The following is a 19,529-nucleotide window of genomic DNA, read 5'->3' as shown; positions in this document are numbered from 1 at the left end:
ACTTAAATCATAAATTAAGTAATTGAGTGTACAACATAGGAAAGTTGAAGTTCCATTTTTATTTTTATTTTTTATCAAAAATAGTAAAATAAGCAGTATAGATAAGTCGAGGCAAAAAGGCATATTAAATTTACACTAAATATTCTCAAACACCAGATAAATTAATAGAAAAATACAGCAGCAGCATCCTCTTCCTGTTACCTTCTTCTACACTCAGTTCCACCAAAACCTACTGGAAGGCGTTGCTTAGTAGAATGGTGTTGGGAGAGGAATTGGGGGTGCAAGGCAGGCGCCGGAGACGTAACAGATGAAACAGGTGACCTCCTGCCACAGCTCCAAGAGTTGGGGCGATTGTATAAATCCATATGTCGTCAAATTTCCACGAAACAATTGCAGGTCCCAAGGACCTTGCTGGATTCATTGATCCTCCTGAAACAGGCCTGTAATGGAAAAACCAAAGAAACCAACACACACTGTGATTAAAATGGTAGAGATATAGTACAGTAATATTGAGTTTGTATACATATATATATATATGTATACCCTGTGATTAGCACTGCAAGTCCAATGGCTATTCCAACGACGAAACCAGACAAGTGGCTTACCTGCAGTTTCTCAATAATCAAATGAAGCATAAAGATTACCCAAATATGGCTTCTTGTTTTTTATTTATTTATTCTTTTCTTACAGATTGAGGTTGGCTTGTCAAAGATACAGCTAGGAACATGATGATGAATGTGGCGATGAACTCGACCCAGAAGGCAGAACTGCAGCCTTGGAGCGGCTTGGTAGTGATAAGTTCTGGTTTTATGCCATAGATAGACCTTCCCACGTACGTTGCCAGCACCGAACCTACTATTTGTGCCGATATGTAGTATGGAACCTTTGGGACAAGTAATTAGGAACAACTTCAACATTGGATCTCAATAAACATTCAAATTGATTAGGAGGTGAAGTTGTTGACTACTACTACTACCTTGGACCATGGGAATTGGCAAAGGGTAGCAAAGGTTATGGTGACAGAAGGGTTTACATGTGCGCCGGAGATAGACCCAATGGAGAAAACCAACACTACTACTGTCAACCCTCCAGTGACTGCATACTCCAAGAGACCCACTTCGCCTTTCATTAGCTGGGTAACTGCTTCAATCCCATATACACAGAAAACCAGAATGAAAGTCCCCACCATCTCTGCTAAAATCTGCATATTTGTTAAAACTCAAATGGCTAAGACCCAATGAAAATGTATCACATAGTAAGTTTCATGAGAGACTAGCTTCTTGGAATGTTTTAACCTCCTAACTTACCATTCGAGCAGGGTTCAGATCCATGTGATCAGGTGGAGAACAGCAAAACCATGAGTTTTTCTTGCGAACATGATCTCCATTCTTGGGCACTGCATGAGAGCCCAGCTCTTGATCATCTCTAGATTGCCCACTACTTGATGAATTGTTGGAAGTACCGGGAGATAGTTGCTTTTCAAACAGACTTTTCATGATCAAATTCTCAGAACTTTAGTGGTCTGGCAGGTGTCTTTATAAAGATGTGTAGTGAATTTATGATATATAGAAAAGCTGGATTGTTTCTTGCATGCCATGGGAGGGAAATTGATCAAGAAATGCAGGTATGGACGTGGGGGGATTAGTTTGTTGGTCACACAGTTTGGGCTCTGAGGAATTGAAGCTGAAGAGGTAATTGAGGTGCGGTTACAATTCAAGTAATTCAACACACAATGCTTGTGTTACACCCAAAGGGGGGAAAAGTGACTCATGCTTCTTAGGTGTTCCATTTTAGAGGTAAGTACCATATTTGTATTTTCTTTTTTCCAACGGTTCAACATTTTGGCAACCTTTCTACCTAGGCTACCTCTATTTTTCACCATCTTGTGGGTCACTGTTCATAAATTTATTTGTTCCCTTTTCATATTCTTCGTATTTTGTGTTATATTTCCTAATTAATGTACATATAGGGAGTGGGGTGAATGTGAGAGATTGGGAGTAGAGGTGCCCAAATATCAGCATATCTTTAATATACCACCTCCCAAACGAAGTACCTGAAAAAGCATAAAATCATCTCATCCCAAACCCAGAACCATAAAAAAAGACGACTAACTTGTGTTTAGAAAGACGAGTCCAACTATCCTTATCCTTGCAAAAAGTTTGTTGACCTACTGTGAAAATCACTTGCTTATGCTCATTCACAAGGAAAAGTGGTTATAAAAGGGAGTTTTCTCCTCCTTAAGGGACTCTCTCTTGGCCTATAAAAGAAAACTACAAAAAATGTAGATGCATCTCTATACTCAAAAATGGTGGAATGAACTGTCCAATATTTTCCTACAAGAATGTTAGCTTCTTCAGGGAGCATTCAAAATCAGGCAACAGTATTGGGAATGACAAGAAATGAATGGAGAATTGTTGAAAGCCTCTACGGATTTTTTGCAAAGCTATATGTTTTATATTTCTATACATATTTTTTTATTTATATATCCACACGCAAGTTATCAGTAGGGATGGAGGTATATATGCGTAGACGTAGGCTATCTTATCTGATAATTTGAATTGGAATATAGGATAAACATATCTTGGTGAGCAAGATATGTAATCATTAGACAGTTGAGCAAGTTGAAGTGATAGAGAAATTAATGACTAATGCTGTGATTCCCTTTCTTCTTATTTTTCTTTTTCCCTTGTAAACCTATGTATGTTAAAGTAGAAATATTGGTGGGTGGTGATAGGGCTATCATCATGGGATTTTCCTTATTGCAGATTTAACTAAATGAAAATCATGATTAATTTAATCACCAATTAATATAAGCCAACTTGGTGTTAAGCAAACCACACACCAACAAAAATAAATAAAAGACAAATTTTTTTAAAGATGGTTTGGTAATTAATATGATTCTTATGTTCACTAAGTACAACAACACTCAAGAATTTATTAATCAAACGAATAAGAAAATTACAAGGATAAAGACTCTCGCTCTTCTTTCTATTGCGACCAAACATTTTAATTTGTCCCTAAAACAAAACCTTAAACCATAAGAGAGTTAAAATATAATAAGAAAACTTTCTATTAAGATGCATAAGAGGGCTAAAATACAATAGGGTATCCTAGATCCTCATGAGCTCAACGCCGAGCATGACCCTCAAAATCCCCTGCAAAGCACAATAAAATTTATTCAAGCTTTTTGATCCAACACTTGGAGGATGACTATTTGTTAGGGATAATCATATTGATCCCCTGATATTGTTTGTTTTAATCAAAATGAGGCTTTATAAAGATGATTGAAGATTTGCTTTCAAAAAGCCGTAAACAATGTATTTTAAAATTGTCTTTTTGTAACTTTTATGTGCTCTTTTGTAGAACGTTTAGTCTTATGATTAGTTTTCATGATAAATTACGTAAATAAAATCACTTTTTGATGATCAAAGTTGAGTATTTGTTTCAATTTTGATCAACATGAACATCATCAAAGTTGAGTATTTTTTTTTTTTTTTTTAATTTTGATCAACATGAACATGTTATAAGAAATTGGTCGAACAATATGAATTTGTTGAGAAACATTTTAGGTTATGTTTAGTTCTCAAAAAGTACTAACAAATAAAAAAAATGTTACAAAATGAAAAAAAATAATTTTCTTATATTTGGTTTTATTATGAAAAATATGAAAAAAATCAAATATAATTAAAATTAATTAGAAACTTAAATAAATTAAATTAAGTTAAATGAGTTTGAAGTAATATACAAAAATAATTTATTGATTTTACATCTATGTTTTTTTTCATTTTTTTTCTTTTATTTTGTTTTTCCTCTCCATTTTCTTTCTTTTGTATTTTCCTTCAGATTTTTCGAAACCAAACATAGTCTTATGCTTGCAATCCTGCATCATTGGTTTGGAAGGGGTACAACATAGGGGGAAAATGTATTTTTATGTCTTGCACAGGTACACCATGGAGTAGGAGGGACAAGACAATACAACACTGGTGGAAGTACTAATGAGAAAGGAAGGAAGGAAAAGTCATGTATAATGCAAATGATGATGTATGAATATTTAGGTAAATATTAATGCAAACATAGATAGAATTGTGGAAAGTGAAATCAAAATATATAAATATATTAATAAAATTTTATTTTATTTTATTACATCATATCATGTTTTTAAAAGTTCTATCTCTATTATTATTCAAAGAAAGGTTATTACTCCCTAAAAATTTTCTTATTTTTCTTTTTCAATCTTTTGAATAATAATTTAATCAATGCAATTTATATGCAAATGAAATAATGCTCCACAATCAAGATTTGCATAAGCTTTCGACATCTCAAATCACATGTCCAAATATCCACTAATTAACTCCACAATGGAAAAAATTATATTAAAATTTCCAAGGCTTAAATGATTAAATTTCAGCTCATTCCCTCAACCAACAACTCATTAAAACATTGAAAATTTCATAAACACTAATACAAATTCTAGCTCATTCACTAACTCAAAGATTTAACATAGAAAATCTCCAAAGAGACAAAACAAAAACAAAAAAAAGGCATTATGAGCTTGCAAGCGATCGAAAATGTCCACAAATCCACTCTTAGACTACTTGACTAACACCTTCTTACTTCAATTACATACCTTCTTCTAAATCACACTTGAAGTCAACATCAAACTCAATTTCAATCACTTCTTGAAGTTCAATAAAATAAATAAATAATGTCTTACCCCAATTTAATAACAACAATGAGAGATTGGATAGAAGAACCAAATGAATCAATTCACATTTTGTGACAAAATTTAATAAAAATAGTTTCATATATAGCTTAAAACATGATAGATTCTCCAGGGCAACAAACACTTCCAAATTGTAATGACCAAGGAGCACAATTGGACGAGGTATGACAACTATCAAGTTTTTCTAAACCCTAAAATGATAATTTGGGTTTAAGTAATAAGAAGAGCACTCAATCCAATAGTAATGCATATATAGTATTTCATCATTTGAGTAAAGAGACATCAAGGAATCAACACTGTTTACATTTTATTAGGCCATTACTTGGAAAGTAGCAAACATGGCAATTTATTAATTAGTCCAGAAAAGTAGGAAGACGCATAAACAATAATTTGAATAATACGATCATCACTTCTCCGTATGTAGTTGTATGGTAAAGGTATTGAAACCCTTCAAGCATTAGATGTGAAGTTGAAGTTAGAACAGGTGGTCTGCCGGGACAGAAGCGATGAGCTGAAGCCCAGCCTTGAAGTGGCCAAATCAAACTGTAAAAGATTGTCCTCCAGTTGATGCCCCCCTATCACGATTGAAGTCCTGGGGTTCACGCCTCCATCCACAAATCCCAGACACAACACATTGTCACTCACCTGAACCATCGAGTTTGCGCCAAACACCCTCCAGTACACGCTCTTTCTCTGCAACACGAGGTCAATGGGCGGCACAGCCGGACCGACGCGTGTGCTACCGATGTCCTTTGAGCTGAAGCATGCCCCGAAAGGTGACACTGAAGCCACTCTGGTGATGGTTGAAAGTTCTTTGAGGAAGGCTTGGGTGAGAGCTTTGTAGATTGAAGTCTCCAAGACCGTGTAAGGATGGACTGTGCTGATCTTGGTTCCTCCGTAGCCTTGGCTGTCAATGGATAACAATGTTGCATTTAACGGCACGGCTTTTCCGTTGATCTTAATGGACTTTACTCCAATGAAGTACTCCACAGAAGCCTCGCCCTGAAAATAAGCGGATGCAGTGCTTACAGGATTAGTAATCAGTGGGGTGTAGGTAAGGGATTGGGAGGCATCAACTTTAGGCAGCAGAACATAAGGCCCATCCCCAAAGAACACGACACCAGTAGACTTTGTGGAAGAACTCAGGCAAATCGAGAATTTCCTATTAAAGCTGAAGGCAGATGAGAATTGTGAAGGGAGTGCAACCCGACTCCTTCCAAGACCGGCCATTCCTTTGACCCCACTGGCAAGGCCTTCCAATAGAAATGTCGATCCACAAGTGAAAAGCAATCGACGGACTGAAACAACGCGGCCCGGGTTTGACCCATCAGTGGATTGGATGGATACAGCATCTTCGCCCACCTCACCGCTTGTTGCAGTCCCAGTTACGGTATTGTCAGGGGACAGAACACAGGTGCTGTAGTTGCATCCCTTTACTGGCCCAGAGAAACACTCTCCACAAGCTTTAGACCTGGTAAGGGAGCATTGGGCCGACCCGCAACGGACCGGCCTGTAGGAAGATGAAACATAGCCCTGGTCGCAGTCCACCCATAGAAACTGGCCGCCAAGATCGAGGGTGAGAGGTATGGAGACTAGATGGGTTCTCTGGTTGATGTGGGTGATGTACTGAAGGGAGGCAGCATCTTTGGAGACTGGAAGAACGAGAGCTTTAGGACGAAAAGATGTCTGGGCTAGGGATGGAGAGAGGACTGAGAGAAGAATGGAGCAGAGGAGGAGATGAAGAAACGTGGAAGCCATATTGAATGATGGAGGAAGAAGAAGAGTTGGAAGTGTGAGCAAAAGTGGAAACTCCAGCAGGTATTTATACAGCTCATCGATTGTTTATGGATAACGCTAAGTCAAGGATGGCGACTTGGTGACCTGGCCTGCCTTCAATAAAGCCGTTGAAGTTTTGGACTTTTTTGACTTTCAAATCATTATCAGAGGAGGTGGTTTATAACCTACTATTACAGATAAACATTAAATAGGCATGTGTTATTTGATGGTGGGCTGCACTATTCTTTTTATAGTTAATAATAAATGGTCACGTGAATGCAAGTGAGGCAATTAAATGTACATAAGAAAATGCCTAGCTAGTAGTACTTGGGAAACAAAAGATCCCGACCGTTTAATATGTTTGATGAGATTTAGGATGTTGAATGAGGATACTATGTGATGAAGGCACTAAGCAAGGATAAATGAAACTATGGTACAAATGATGTAACATAAGATATAGATATAGTATCATTTGATTGATGATGTCTTTTTATATGAATAAAAAAAATATATTTTTGTATTGTAGTCAGATCCATATACATAAATAAGATGATAATTTAAATATTTGAATCTAAAAATTATAAAAAAAAATAATTTAATATCATGTTTGGTTTACATGATATTATATAAGATAGAATAAGAAAAAAAATATAACATATCATATCTCATATTTGGTTCTTAATAAGAAAGAATAAGTTATCTATTATTTACTTATTATATGTTGAATTAAATATGAGATATGATAGTAATGGAATATGTTATATATATGTACTTTTTTATATTTCTAGTTTTTTAGAATAATAAAATTTGATTAAAAATTTCATTTATGGTTATAAAAAGAGAAATTTAAAAAAAAAATCTTTTTATTTAATAAAAAATGAAATGCAATATAATTTTTATTTTAAATAATATCAAATATTAAAAAATAACATATATTTTATTTTATTATTCTTTATTTATTTTACAAATTAAATATCAATATGACTTACATTTTCCATTTGATATAATACCTTAAATACCGTGACATTATATCAAATAGAATATAATATCTTAAAATATATATATTTTGTGGTCAATCAAATGTAACAACCACAAATATTTTATTTTCTTTTACCAAATATTTTTTGGATTTGTTTATAAACTTTTAATAAAATATAAAACTCTCTTACAGCTAATGTTATTTATTAATTATTTTATTAAATGATATCGATGCCTTATCATTTATAAAATATAAAATCTATCTATGTTTATTACCTAATTATTATTTTTATTTAAAAAAAATGTGTAAACCCCATTCTTACTTTTATATATTAAGATTTTAGGTTACAAAAAGACTCGAAAGGTCAATAGCTAATGAAATCCAAATCAGTGTGCACAGATGGATAAGATTTGTAAGGTGGATTCTGTCTTTTCACAGGCACATAGAAGGAGCTCCGATGGTCGGTATTAGATGAATATGACGCTCCACAAACGACAGAAAACGGTGGAAGCATATTCCTTTTTTGGCCAACGAGTTAAAAGCATATTTTTAAGTCACGGCCAACCACGTAAAGCCTTGGCACCATCAAATAGAAAATGACGCGTCAATTTAACGTCTCATTTAAAAAAGAAAAAAAAAAAAGGAGAAATCTCATCTTTAAATTTCTTCTCTTCCTCTATCAGGCTCTGGACTTACAAATTTACAGAGACCCTTTAAATATGGAATTCAATTTCAGTTCAGAACAGCTACTTTCCCTAGTGGACAGTGATGAACTAAAACCCAGCATAGAAGTACTGAGATCAAACTCTAGAAGATTGTCCTCCAATTGATGACCCCCTATTACGATTGCTGTACCTAGGTCAACACCTCCATCCAAGAATCCCAAGCACATAACTTCATCGCTTACCCGCACCATGGAATTCTTCCCCAGGATCCTCCACTTCACCATCTCACTCTGCAGCACAAGATCAATGGTGGGCACAGCGGGCTCAGAGGATTCGGACCTGAAGCAGACCCCGAAAGGTGCCATGGATTCCACCCTGGTTATGTTCATGGAAGCAGCAGCCTTGATGTAAGCCTTAGTAAATATGTCGTAGACTGATCTCTTCATGGTTGTATAAGGAACCACTGTGCTTAGCCTAGTCCCTCCGGTGATTGTCCCAAGAGAGACTCCCCTGCTGTTTATCCTGATTGATTTCACACTGATGAAATAGCCTTCGGAATTGGGACCCTGACCAGGGAGGAGGGGCGTGTACATGAGCGACTTTGAGACGTCTGTTCTGGCAATTTCGTTCTCCAAAAATACGGTGCCGTCGGATGATGAAAGACAGACTGCGAATTTCCGGTGGAGGCCGACCGATGCGGCGAGCTGTGACGGCAGTGCAATTCTAGTCCTCCCGAGGCCCAACATTCCGACGGTGCCATTTGCCAGGCCTTTTAAGAGGGGCTTGGGGGCACAAGAGAAAAGGAAGCGAGAACCCATCTCTGACCCCTCCACAGCTACCATGTCTTCTGCTAGCTCTCCTGGTGCGGCCAGTCCTGTGATGGTGTTTTCTGGGGAGAGACGACATGTGGAGGTTCCACCCCCATGCCCAGAATCACTGGTCTTTGCAGTTAAGCATTGAATCGAACCACACAGGATTGGGGTATTAGAGGATGAAACATGGCCTGAACTGCAATCAAGCCATAAAAAGGGACCCCCGAGGTCGAGCACAAGCTTGATGGGAACAAGTGGAGTGCCGTGATGAATCTGGGTCACGTACTGGAGTGTGGCAGCATCTTTGGTGACAGGAAGGAGCAGAGAATAAGAGACCGAGACGAGAGAAACGAAGGAGAAGAAGAAAAGGGGTTTGAGAGGCAGAGTCATGGAGAAGAATAAGGGAGAGAGATGGGCTTGGAATTGGTAGAGGACTGCAGCGAGTGGAGTCAGTGGACCCTTATTATAAGGGGTGTAGCGGTGAGACGCCGCGGGTTGCGTAAGTTTGAAATGTGGATAAGACCCTAGGATTGCTGACCTTTTGCTGATTAGATCTACTTATTCTCTAGTGCCTACCTTACACACCCGCTACGAAATATCCATATTTTGAACCTTTTATGCCATGTGATGTGCGTTGTTCAACTGAATTTTTTAACGGGCATTAGACCCTTTTTCTGGTTAGTACAATTATGGTTTAGTGCCTAATACAGTAATACCGATATCATCTTCTCTCCAAGTTTCTATCAATGACAACTGGCTGATGGAGGTATTAACTCTCTCTCTTCCCTGGACTTATTCAGGGTGGCAATCCACCGATTACTTGGCATGTCCACAGGTATTACAGTCTTCAATCATAAAGATTGCAATAGTAATGTTAGCAAGATGTTGTCGTTATCCGGACTCATATCGGCTAGGTTTTGCTCATTTGTCTTAAACTCTTAAATGACTTTGAGTTGCAAGTGAATTAACCATGGTGGACAAGGAGGGACTTTGTGATATCTCACCTTAATTAGGAGGAGATGTCTCTGATACTGTGTTAAAGTGAAAATTTTTAATTAGTAGATTTTTTTAAAATCGTAATCATCCATTGAATTCATAATGGACAATATGTATTAGCATTAATGATTGTTTGTTTATGCAACGAATGATACCCATATGAAAGAGAGATATTAGACTCTAGTTGTGTGTCCCCACATTAAAAATATGCATTTTATAAGATAATATTTAAATGGGAATGAGTGATGTGCAACTATGTAACTTCGTAAAGGATGTCTAATTGATCCTAAAATCTTATGAGATATAATGAAAATATATAATTTGTATGAAAAAAGACGTAATTATGATATCTTTCATTGATTAGAAAGAGAAATTTATATATTTTAGAGTTATTAAAACTTATTGAATTTATAATGGATAATATTTATATAAGATAGAGTAAGTGAATTTGAGAGTTTTTTGAAATTCGACATGAGTTCGGATATTACATCGTCTTGTCCGGTCTCACCTTATCCATCAAGATTTTTAATTTATTTTTATATCTTCTCTTTTTAACGCATAAAATAGTAAAAAAATTATACTTCTCCATTACTAAGCATTTGGACGTAGGATAGCGAGTGAGTCCTAGTTTAGCTTTAAGCAGTGGCAATAGGATGATATGGTATGTGGTGTCACCACTCACCAGACACATTCATGAGAAAATAGAAAAATTAGAGAGCCCTTTAAATGTTGCAGTTTCTTTCTTTAATTTCTTTAATCCCAATTTGTTTCGCACACTAAGAAATTTGTGCCAACGGCCCAATGCAAAGATAAGGGATAAGAGGAAGAGTTGGAGGGATGTAGGCATTTCAGATAAGGTGGATTTCAATTAATTTATACTAGCTAGTTGTGAAGAGGGCAACTTGTTAAAAAAATGGTCATTTTTTTGGGATCAATTTCCAATCCACTAACCCAATATGATTGACCAAGATGGGACCTCGCTAGTAGTGGCGTGACGTACATAAAAGCATGTGAATGTTATTGACTCCACTGCCTCATGCCAATTTTTTTTTTTCTTTATGTATGGTTGTTACGAGTTAATAACATATGCTAATAAGTAATTTTTTTTTTTTTTTTTTTTGAGTACGAAGATAAAGCTCAATAAATTACCATCGTATCTAATGCTTATAATATTTTTTTTAAAAAAAAACCCACCTTAAATTAAAAACTCTATTCTGTTTTCAAAAATAGTTTTCTGTTGTATAGAATTAAATAAAAAAAAAGGTTTGACAATTAACTTCAATCATGTTTTCGGATAATAATTTTTATTTTTTTTCTATTATTTTTACTTGTTTTTTTAAAACTATTTTAGAAAATAATTATGCAAGTATATAAAATGGTTTAAAATAAAGTATTTGATATAAAAAATTATTTTTAAAACATATTTAAAAATAATAAAAATAGGTTAAAAACATTTCAAATTGACTTTAGTTTTATAAAATATTAGATATTAAGTTTCAAAAATTGTTTTTACAAGGTGTGAGACCATAAACCTAAAGGCCAAGGGTACCACAGTCATTTTATGTATCAAACCCTACGATCCAACATATTAATGATCTTAACTAACAAATCTAATATATAGTTAGTTGTCAACTACCTCAAATTAATTTAAAATAATAATAAAGTAAAATTGAAAGATTATAAATTTTTAAATTTAAAAATAATTAAAACATTTGAACAATAAATTTAATGGTTATACAAAACACTTAATAAACAATTATAAAAATCAATATTGAATTGAGTCTTAAGTCAACAATTCTAAATAATTAATTCTAAAGTTGCTTTCAATAAAAACAGCTTTCTTATGTGACCCCCCTTCACTAATATCACTTGCATCTAAAAGGGAAAAAATAGGGAAGGATGAGAAAATAATAAAGCTTGGTTGGTTTTAAATTTTATTAAGAAAAAAAAAAGTGATAAAGATAATGGGCAAATTTAGAGATAAAAAATATTTTACTTATCTTATTTCTTTTTAAATTTTCAAATTACAAAAATATCCTTAAATTCAAGGTAGGTTTTTAAAAATTTTAAATTACATAAATATATGTTTGGATGTTAAAAGAATGAATCCCATTAAGAGTGTGTCTTGGCATCAATTTTAAAAAATATTTTAGATTTTTTAATATTTGAATGATAAAATTTTTTAATTATTAAAAAAGCTAGAAGTGTTTCTTATTGTCAATGTCAAAAGGTAAAAGGGAACATTGTTGGACCAAGGGTTTGCTGGGGCGAAATTGAAAGGAGTCGGGCTAGCCCAGCTCAATGTGTAGCTCTAGGCCCAATTCTCTTTCCTCACATCTACGAGACTACGATCGATCCGAAGTTGACTTATCACATTAATACTCTAGTTCAATGTGGATTAATTTCAAATCATTTTATAAAATTTCGGAACTTAATCTGATCACCATTCAGTCTTCAGATTAACTTGGGTATTAAGAAAAAAATAATATTTTTTCTTTTGAAATTTAAATATAAAAAAAAACGGCCATATCTTAATAAGTAATAAAATAATAAATAAATATGGTGGGATGGATTCAAAATATAGAGACAAAATCATAATTCTCGGACTTTTCACTCGATACCAATCCAACGGTTCAGTCTAATCTGTCTCCCCGCATATAGTTGGAAGAAAAAGAACGATTCTCCCAAATCATCTCCCATCTCTCCGGCCATCGCGTCTGTTAACGAGCCGGCGGTGATCGCAGGCAAAATCTATACCGGCTATCCGCAGCCTTCAAGGTCGCCTCTGCGTCAAAAGTTCCAATCCTTCCTTCTCATGAAATTTGAGGAGTAACTTTCCTTCCATGCTGTTGCTTTCTTCATCGTTTATGGCTATGAAAAGCACCTTTTTTTTTTTCTTTTTTAGAGATTGATCAAGAATTGGATTTGGATCAGTTGCAAACTTTAGGAAAAAAATTTTACATTTTGGATAATGGGTTCAAGTAACATGCCCAGAGCTCAATGCTTTCAGTAGTTTTTTTTTTTCTTCTTCCTGATAGATTTTTGAGAGTTTGATGGTATTACTGGCGGTTCTTCAAATGGGTTTTGTCTTATTTTGGTGGGTTGATTCATGTAATTTAATACTGAAATTATACTCTTAACATTTCCCAAGAGGGAAGGAATCTTAGACCCTCTCTGTTCTCCGATTCTAATATTGTTTTTGAAATTATGTTTGGATGCATCTACAGACTGGTTGTGCTCAACTGTGGGCACCTGATTTTGATGTTCAAATTGGGGAAATTTTAACCATTCAAGAAAAGTGCAGTGACCAGCAGTTTTGTGCTTATTTTGAAGTGGAAAAGTATATATAGAAGTAGAAAAGGTTTCTTTATTGCCAATGGATCGTATTGATGACCGGTTTAGGAAGCAGGTAGCAGCAATTCAACGAGTTATGCTGTTAACAAGATGCTTTAAAGTGGACAATGTTCCATGCCAAATCGATGAAGTAATTGAGTTTTGGTTTCTTAATTTATGTTATATGTGGTTAGGCTGGTTCTAGAGACTGACTTTGTTTTGTATCATTTTTCTTGATTTCTTAGGGTCTCTTCCTGGGCTCTGTTGGAGCTGCTTCGAATAAGAGTGAATTGAAAAGCTTGAATATCACTCACATTTTAACTGTGGCTAATACGTTGGATCCCGCACATCCAAATGATTTCACATATAAAGTCATTGAAGGTAACAAAGTTCTTTCTTTGCTTGGGTGAATAGTTTTTTCCTTTGAAACTGCATTTATGTTAGGTTTTTGAATTTTCTTTGGCATGTCTTTTGGGGTAATCCTTGTCTCCTATCTATTGTTCTTCAAGCAGATTCTTTTTAGGAATCTGCAATCAGCTTCCTGCATCTAAGCTATTGTTTTGTCTTAGCTGAAATGATGGTTTCAAATTTGTGATGATTTTGCATACTATTGTGAGCTTTAGTGAAGTATATCATGTTGTTGATGCAAATCCCAATGGATGTTAGCAATAGAATACCTAATGGAATCAGGAAGGATCTATGTGCCTACAATACAAAGAATTAATCATTTAGTGCAGTGCATATTAGCAAGAAATGTAATGAATCTGCAGAATCATGAGCCATCCTTTTTTGTGTATTCAAGCACTATATTAATGTTATAATTTCTTGAAGAAGTTCCAATTCCACATTATTACTTTTAATTTTTATTTGGTGTCCCTAGTTGTGTGACATTATGTTTCTCTTTCTCCTACCAATATATGTTCTGAATGTTTTGAATCCGTGTTTTTTATCAATATTATTGTATTAAGCCATATTAAGCATTTGAGCTTAAATCCTTAATCATCTTTGTTACATTCTTTGTGGATTGAGGCAGTCACGGACAAAGCGGACACAAATATAGCACAGCACTTTGATGAATGTTTCAATTTCATTGATGAAGCGAAAAGACTGGGTGGTGGTGTCTTGGTTCACTGCTTTTTGGGAAGATCCAGAAGGTGATTTTTCCAGCTGTATCAAAGTTACTTGCCTCATACAGATCATGTTCTTTTGTCTAGTGTAGAAAATTTGTGAGACTGCTTACTGTCAACTTCAGATAGATCAGTCAACCAAAGGCCTTTGAATTTTCCAAAATTGTAGTGGCAAATGGAAATCATACACTTTACCATATTTTTATTTATTACCAGACCTGGACAAGAATTTTAATGCTTGATTAGTTGTATAAATTAACCCAGTTGAGCCCACTATTAGAATGCCTGAGCTTTTACTGGTTGAGCTTGGCTCATGTTTAAGCTTGATCTGATGTTGGACAACCCTGTTCAAGTGTAACTAAAAGTATGTTTTCATAAAACTTGCTCTTAGCTTGTTGCATGTCAAACCATACTGCACTTTCTTGCCCTTATTAGGAACCTGGAAGAACAAATGTAGGAAGGGGATGAGGAGTGTTTTCCACACGACAGTATTTATAATAGAAAAACCTATAAAAAACCATGGTTGGAGAAGCTGTAACAAAATTAGCTGCTTGTTTGTCATAACACTTACCTGAAGTTGGCTACAACTAATCAATTGAGTTGTTTGACCACCATATCTTACTATTTTCAAGAGAAGATGCTTCCTTATGTTCGCAAGAAAAGTTAGCCATGAAAAATCGATGATAGTGGAAAAACCTACAGAAGACTATGTTAGAAGACCTAGTAATGTATGCACTCCTTCATTTTGTTGTAGCACTCAAATGAGTTAGCAACAACTGTCTGACTGGGTTGTTGGGACATCATAACTTAGATTTAACTATAAATTTTCATGAAAAAAATGTTATCTATTTGCAAACTCCACTACCTATTGCCAATGAATAAGACTTCATTAGTATTTCAGGTGATTTCTCAATTTTGGGTGTGCTAGATGCAGAATCAATCTAGCAAGAATCCATTTAAATAAAATGGGATGGATTTGAAGTGTCGGGCAGAAATCCCATGCCCTTGCCCTTGCCCATGCCTACGTGACTATGTCATATTAGCCATGGGTGTGGTTGTTAGGTTGAAGGGTCTGATATGACAGATCATGTATTAAAACTTAATTAAGTTGCTTCTTGATATTATTTCTGTTGTTTGTTCTTGTTACGTTTCCTGCCACAGGTGTTATATGATGTGAATGGCGAGGAAATGTGAGAAAAATACTGGGGGGGCGGGAATGTTACATATGCATGAGATGCAACTTTTGGGGTATCACTAGGGTTGTTTTAAAGGATGAATATCATCTAGGTTGGAATTTGATATTTACTAATTCTATTTTCTTCCCCTTTTCTTCTAAAAGACTCTCATCTCCGAATCATGAGTGTGCTTTCATTTTTCAGGTTTATAATATTCCTCACCATTAACATTTCTTATTCTATAGAATTTTTGCTTTCATGTAAAGTGTATATACAATGTAAACTAATTGAACTCTGATTTTTTTGTTTTACTTCATGCAGTGTGACCATTGTAATTGCTTATATGATGAAAAAGCATGGTATGAGCCTATCTCAAGCTCTAGAACATGTGAAGAGTAGTCGGCAACACGCAGCTCCTAATTATGGTTTCATGTTACAATTACAGAACTTTGAAAAATCTCTTCGAGGTACATCATCCTCAGTACCACTATTTTTATTTCTTTGTTCTATCTTACCACTCTTAATGCTTCTAATCGTGGGATTCACTTGCACTGAGCTTCAAACCTTTATTTCTTTGATGTATGAACTTTGAAATTGTATGTTTTTAAACTCTTGTTGCCTAGGTTAGAGTACTTGTTTTTTTTTTAAGTTTTTTTGTTATAAATAAATCTTTGTAGTTGCTCTGTTTTTCTTTCTTGCAGTTTACAGTCAGATAGCCTCTGATTCAAATATGTTCTTTTTTATGAATTCTTATGATGAACAGAACAAAGATGAGCAGACTGAGTGATGAACAGCGAGATGAATGTTACTTGTTTGCGTCCAGAATTTGATTAAAAACTCGGGCAGAAAACCCAGGGAAGCTGCTTGTGCATATTCAAAGCAGCTTCAAGTTGATGATCTTGGATAAAATTTGATCTCTAATGTAATGTTCAGAAGTAAATTAGTTTATGGTTTAAGAGATTGCTATGAATTACTTTATTATAAATGAATGTGTTGTAATTGTAAATCTCCATAGCACCATAGATGTGTATTATGGCTTGTTCTTGTCTTGTGGGCAAATAGTTGGCCCTTCCTTTTACCAAGAGCTCTGGGCACTGGCGGAGCCAGCCAGTGCCTAGGGGGGCACATCCACCCAAATATTGAAACTAAAAAGCTACACTTGCCCATTAGGACTCGAGCCTGATAACTCTAGATGATTGGGCCTAAAGCCCATATTTGTTTCAAAGGTTGCCCCCTGAACTAAATTGCTGGCTCTGGGGATGATGCCCCAACTAACAGAAATACTAGCCATCTCCCATGGAAAATGACTTAGAGATTTTAGATCTTGTGGAAATGTCGAGCTACTGAAATGTGTCCCCCACTTATGCAAAATTTCGGGGTGATATATCGGATATATCATTTCATCTTTGGATACTTATTGTTACAATTGATATTGAAATGTTAAGATTAATTCATTAATTTTTAGATTTTTAAGTTGAAGAATTAAGAACATCAAATCTTTTTTTTATAAAAATAAATAATAAATTCAATTATTATTTTTTATTCTAGTGGATATAAATAATCTAGGAGAAGAAAATAGTGAAGAAAGAAGGAAAAAAAGACAACAAATGTAAAAAATTAATTTTAATAAATTATTTTTAATTTTTTATACACTGTTTCAAACTCATTTAATTTATTTTAATGTTATATAAATATTAAATAATTTAAAAATACATAAATTTTTAACTAATTTTTTTCAATGTTTTTCATAATAAAATAAATATATATAAAAAACTAATTTTTTTTTAAAATTCCTTAATATTTTCCTAAAACCAAACATAATGTGATAATTAATTATAAAATTATCCTCTCATATATATGTTTAATATATAAGACAACACAACCTTATTTTTTTAATCTGAATTCAATTTGGTTAGGTTAGAATTGTATTAGTCAGTGAATAGATTGTATAATTCAAAATTAATTCACATTATTTTTTAGAATTTTTTATGAGACAAAATTTCAAGATAACAACAAAACAAAAAGTTATATATCTTTCAAAAAATTAAAAAATTATCATTTGATATTTTTTTTCTTAAAAATCTAAAAAAGAAATGAATATTATTATTTAGAATAATATATATTATAAATATTATATAAATATTAAATTAGGTTCAGTCTTGGGTTGTCCAAACCTAGATTTGAGTTCAACCCAAATTGAGGTTGGATTAAAAAAACTTTTCTCCCAAATTGATTCTTAAAAATGATTGCCTAAATTTGTTTAAATATTGGGTTGAATGCAGTTGGGTTGAGTTAATATGTTTCCATTTTTTTGGAAAATAAAGTATTAAAAACCAAAGCAACATTAAATTTGTTCAAGGTTCACATCATATTTTCTTAATTATGAATTCTCAATATATTTCTATTTAAAAAATGTTTTAAATTCTTATTGGATTAGATTATTTTCATGATAATTCGTTTCAATTAGTAAATCAATATATTGAACACAATTTCATAAAACAATCTTCTAGTATAAAATATTGCCTAAAAGACTTTTTATTAATATTTTTTTCAATAAGGAAAAATGTAATTTACTTTTTTGTAATATATATATATATATATATATATATATATATATAGAGAGAGAGAGAGAGAGAGAGAGAGAGAGAGTTGGTGGGGGGAGGGGGGGTTGTGTCCTATGGAGTGCCTCGCAATGTTTCTCAAGGAAATAGGCATTGTCGGGACAACTCCCATAACCATGAAAGTGCAGTGTGGCTGAACCCTCTAATACCAAGCCAACGCGCAAGGGCACTCATCTCCTTCCAGTTGTTCCAATTTTATGCTATCCACATGAGGGGATTGAATCAATCCGATTAAGATTGATTAATTAAATGTACTTAATTACAATTGTCTAAAACTTTATAGAAGAAATATATGTTACTCCTTCCATCACATTTTCCCCATTATTATTCACTGCCCACTTCCATCAGAAATGGTGACTTAATATATCAAAACCACTGGAACTCCTTGTCGTATATGATTTTTTTGCTTCTTTTTAGTTGCTCCGTCTTACAGCGAACTAAAAATATGCATGTTAAGACCTTATCTTGGTAGGTAAAAATGTAGAGAGAAAGAAAAAGAAAAGACGAGGAACATCCCATGAAGCACCAGGAGTAGGATACAAGGTGATACTAGGAATAGAGAAATGTATATGGAGTGCTTAAACCACCACCTTTTCAAAACGGTGCGTGTAGAGAGTCTTGTCAGAAAGTCAGCACAACTAAAACTGCATATGAATGGAACTTGAATCCATTACACTATGATCATTCTAACTGTAAAGTTCCCTACAAGTTCTACTCAGTTCCGTGACTGTGTTGAGTTTTTTCCTTTCTATTGTTTATGATTGATGTTGATATATGATAGCCAAACCATATGATTATGATATGATAGTAACTGAATCATGAAAACCCCGGTCTTTGTTCAACCCTGTGTGCCCATTTAAGAGGTCTTATTGTTTACATAAAAGGTCACACACAACAATGGAAAACACTAGTGCTCTTGTACGTGTGTTGAATTCTTATATATATGCTCGGAAGGTGTTAGGAAAAGATACAGATCATGTATACGGCAGAGAGAAGAAAGTTTGAGGGATGAAGAGGTGAGCATGGCATGCATGATATAGTGAAAGGGGCAGGTAATGTGCATGAGATAGACGGGAAGAAGCCCTTGCCTTCTTTTAACTCACACGGGGCACGTAATTGACCCAAGGTAATAAACGTGAGATGTAATATATCTACCAGAGAAGAGAGAGAGAGAGAGGGACATCAGTGGAAGTGACCTCACGAGAGTGCAACGTCTCGCATTTAATGCCAACCTACAACTAGTTCTGCCACTCTCGTATTTGCTGCTGCTTATAAATAGAGAAGACTCAAGACTTGTGTGCGTGTCAACAATATTGTATAGA

The 19,529-nt window shown here is 34.4% G+C and overlaps 4 protein-coding genes across 7 annotated transcripts; 1 reads left to right on the top strand and 3 right to left on the bottom strand.

Moving 5' to 3' along the window:
* Positions 1 to 81: 81 nt before the first annotated feature.
* LOC117914919 (probable aquaporin NIP7-1) lies at positions 82 to 2,181 on the bottom strand. Of its 2 annotated transcripts, none has more exons than XM_034830440.1 (5): positions 1,308 to 2,181; positions 974 to 1,201; positions 689 to 883; positions 544 to 605; positions 82 to 440 (listed from the first exon to the last, which is right to left on the bottom strand). In XM_034830440.1, the coding sequence occupies exons 1-5, from the start codon at positions 1,494 to 1,496 to the stop codon at positions 230 to 232; spliced, it is 885 nt and encodes a 294-aa protein (XP_034686331.1). In that variant the 5' UTR covers positions 1,497 to 2,181; the 3' UTR covers positions 82 to 229. The 2 variants fall into 2 exon arrangements, with proteins under 2 accessions (XP_034686331.1, XP_034686333.1); XM_034830442.1 differs by having other exon boundaries at positions 977 to 1,201; positions 1,308 to 1,798.
* Positions 2,182 to 4,914: 2,733 nt separating this feature from the next.
* On the bottom strand, positions 4,915 to 6,496 carry LOC117914141 (probable aspartic proteinase GIP2). The gene has a single exon (XM_034829355.1). The coding sequence runs from the start codon at positions 6,479 to 6,481 to the stop codon at positions 5,174 to 5,176; it is 1,308 nt and encodes a 435-aa protein (XP_034685246.1). The 5' UTR covers positions 6,482 to 6,496; the 3' UTR covers positions 4,915 to 5,173.
* Positions 6,497 to 8,068: 1,572 nt separating this feature from the next.
* Positions 8,069 to 9,395, bottom strand: LOC117913857 (probable aspartic proteinase GIP2). Its single transcript, XM_034828947.1, has one exon. It carries the CDS (start codon positions 9,343 to 9,345, stop codon positions 8,179 to 8,181), a length of 1,167 nt encoding a protein of 388 aa, XP_034684838.1. The 5' UTR covers positions 9,346 to 9,395; the 3' UTR covers positions 8,069 to 8,178.
* Positions 9,396 to 12,559: 3,164 nt separating this feature from the next.
* LOC117913972 (dual specificity protein phosphatase 1) lies at positions 12,560 to 16,600 on the top strand. 3 transcript variants are annotated; one of them, XM_034829116.1, is made up of 6 exons: positions 12,560 to 12,729; positions 13,179 to 13,435; positions 13,530 to 13,665; positions 14,318 to 14,438; positions 15,908 to 16,053; positions 16,350 to 16,600. In XM_034829116.1, exons 2-6 carry the CDS (start codon positions 13,328 to 13,330, stop codon positions 16,358 to 16,360), a joined length of 522 nt encoding a protein of 173 aa, XP_034685007.1. In that variant the 5' UTR covers positions 12,560 to 12,729; positions 13,179 to 13,327; the 3' UTR covers positions 16,361 to 16,600. The 3 variants fall into 3 exon arrangements, with proteins under 3 accessions (XP_034685007.1, XP_034685005.1, XP_034685006.1); XM_034829114.1 differs by having other exon boundaries at positions 12,560 to 12,780; XM_034829115.1 differs by having other exon boundaries at positions 12,560 to 13,048.
* Positions 16,601 to 19,529: the final 2,929 nt, after the last annotated feature.

Source organism: Vitis riparia, chromosome 5 (genome assembly GCF_004353265.1).
Source record: "Vitis riparia cultivar Riparia Gloire de Montpellier isolate 1030 chromosome 5, EGFV_Vit.rip_1.0, whole genome shotgun sequence".
Lineage (NCBI taxonomy): Eukaryota > Viridiplantae > Streptophyta > Magnoliopsida > Vitales > Vitaceae > Vitis > Vitis riparia.
This window is presented reverse-complemented; position numbering and strand designations above follow the sequence as displayed.

Bases quoted from the DNA above. Each gene is read 5' to 3' on its own strand.
- LOC117914919 (XM_034830440.1), bottom strand. From the start codon at position 1,496: ATGAAAAGTCTGTTTGAAAAGCAACTATCTCCCGGTACTTCCAACAAT. The intron at 884-973 runs GTAGTAGTAGTC...CTTGTCCCAAAG, and splicing joins AATTCCCATGGTCCAAGGTA to GTTCCATACTACATATCGGC. The intron at 441-543 runs GTATACATATAT...TTTCCATTACAG, and splicing joins CTTGCAGTGCTAATCACAGG to GCCTGTTTCAGGAGGATCAA.
- LOC117914141 (XM_034829355.1), bottom strand. From the start codon at position 6,481: ATGGCTTCCACGTTTCTTCATCTCCTCCTCTGCTCCATTCTTCTCTCA.
- LOC117913857 (XM_034828947.1), bottom strand. From the start codon at position 9,345: ATGACTCTGCCTCTCAAACCCCTTTTCTTCTTCTCCTTCGTTTCTCTC.
- LOC117913972 (XM_034829116.1), top strand. From the start codon at position 13,328: ATGGATCGTATTGATGACCGGTTTAGGAAGCAGGTAGCAGCAATTCAA. The intron at 13,436-13,529 runs GTAATTGAGTTT...TTGATTTCTTAG, and splicing joins TTCCATGCCAAATCGATGAA to GGTCTCTTCCTGGGCTCTGT. The intron at 13,666-14,317 runs GTAACAAAGTTC...GGATTGAGGCAG, and splicing joins CACATATAAAGTCATTGAAG to TCACGGACAAAGCGGACACA.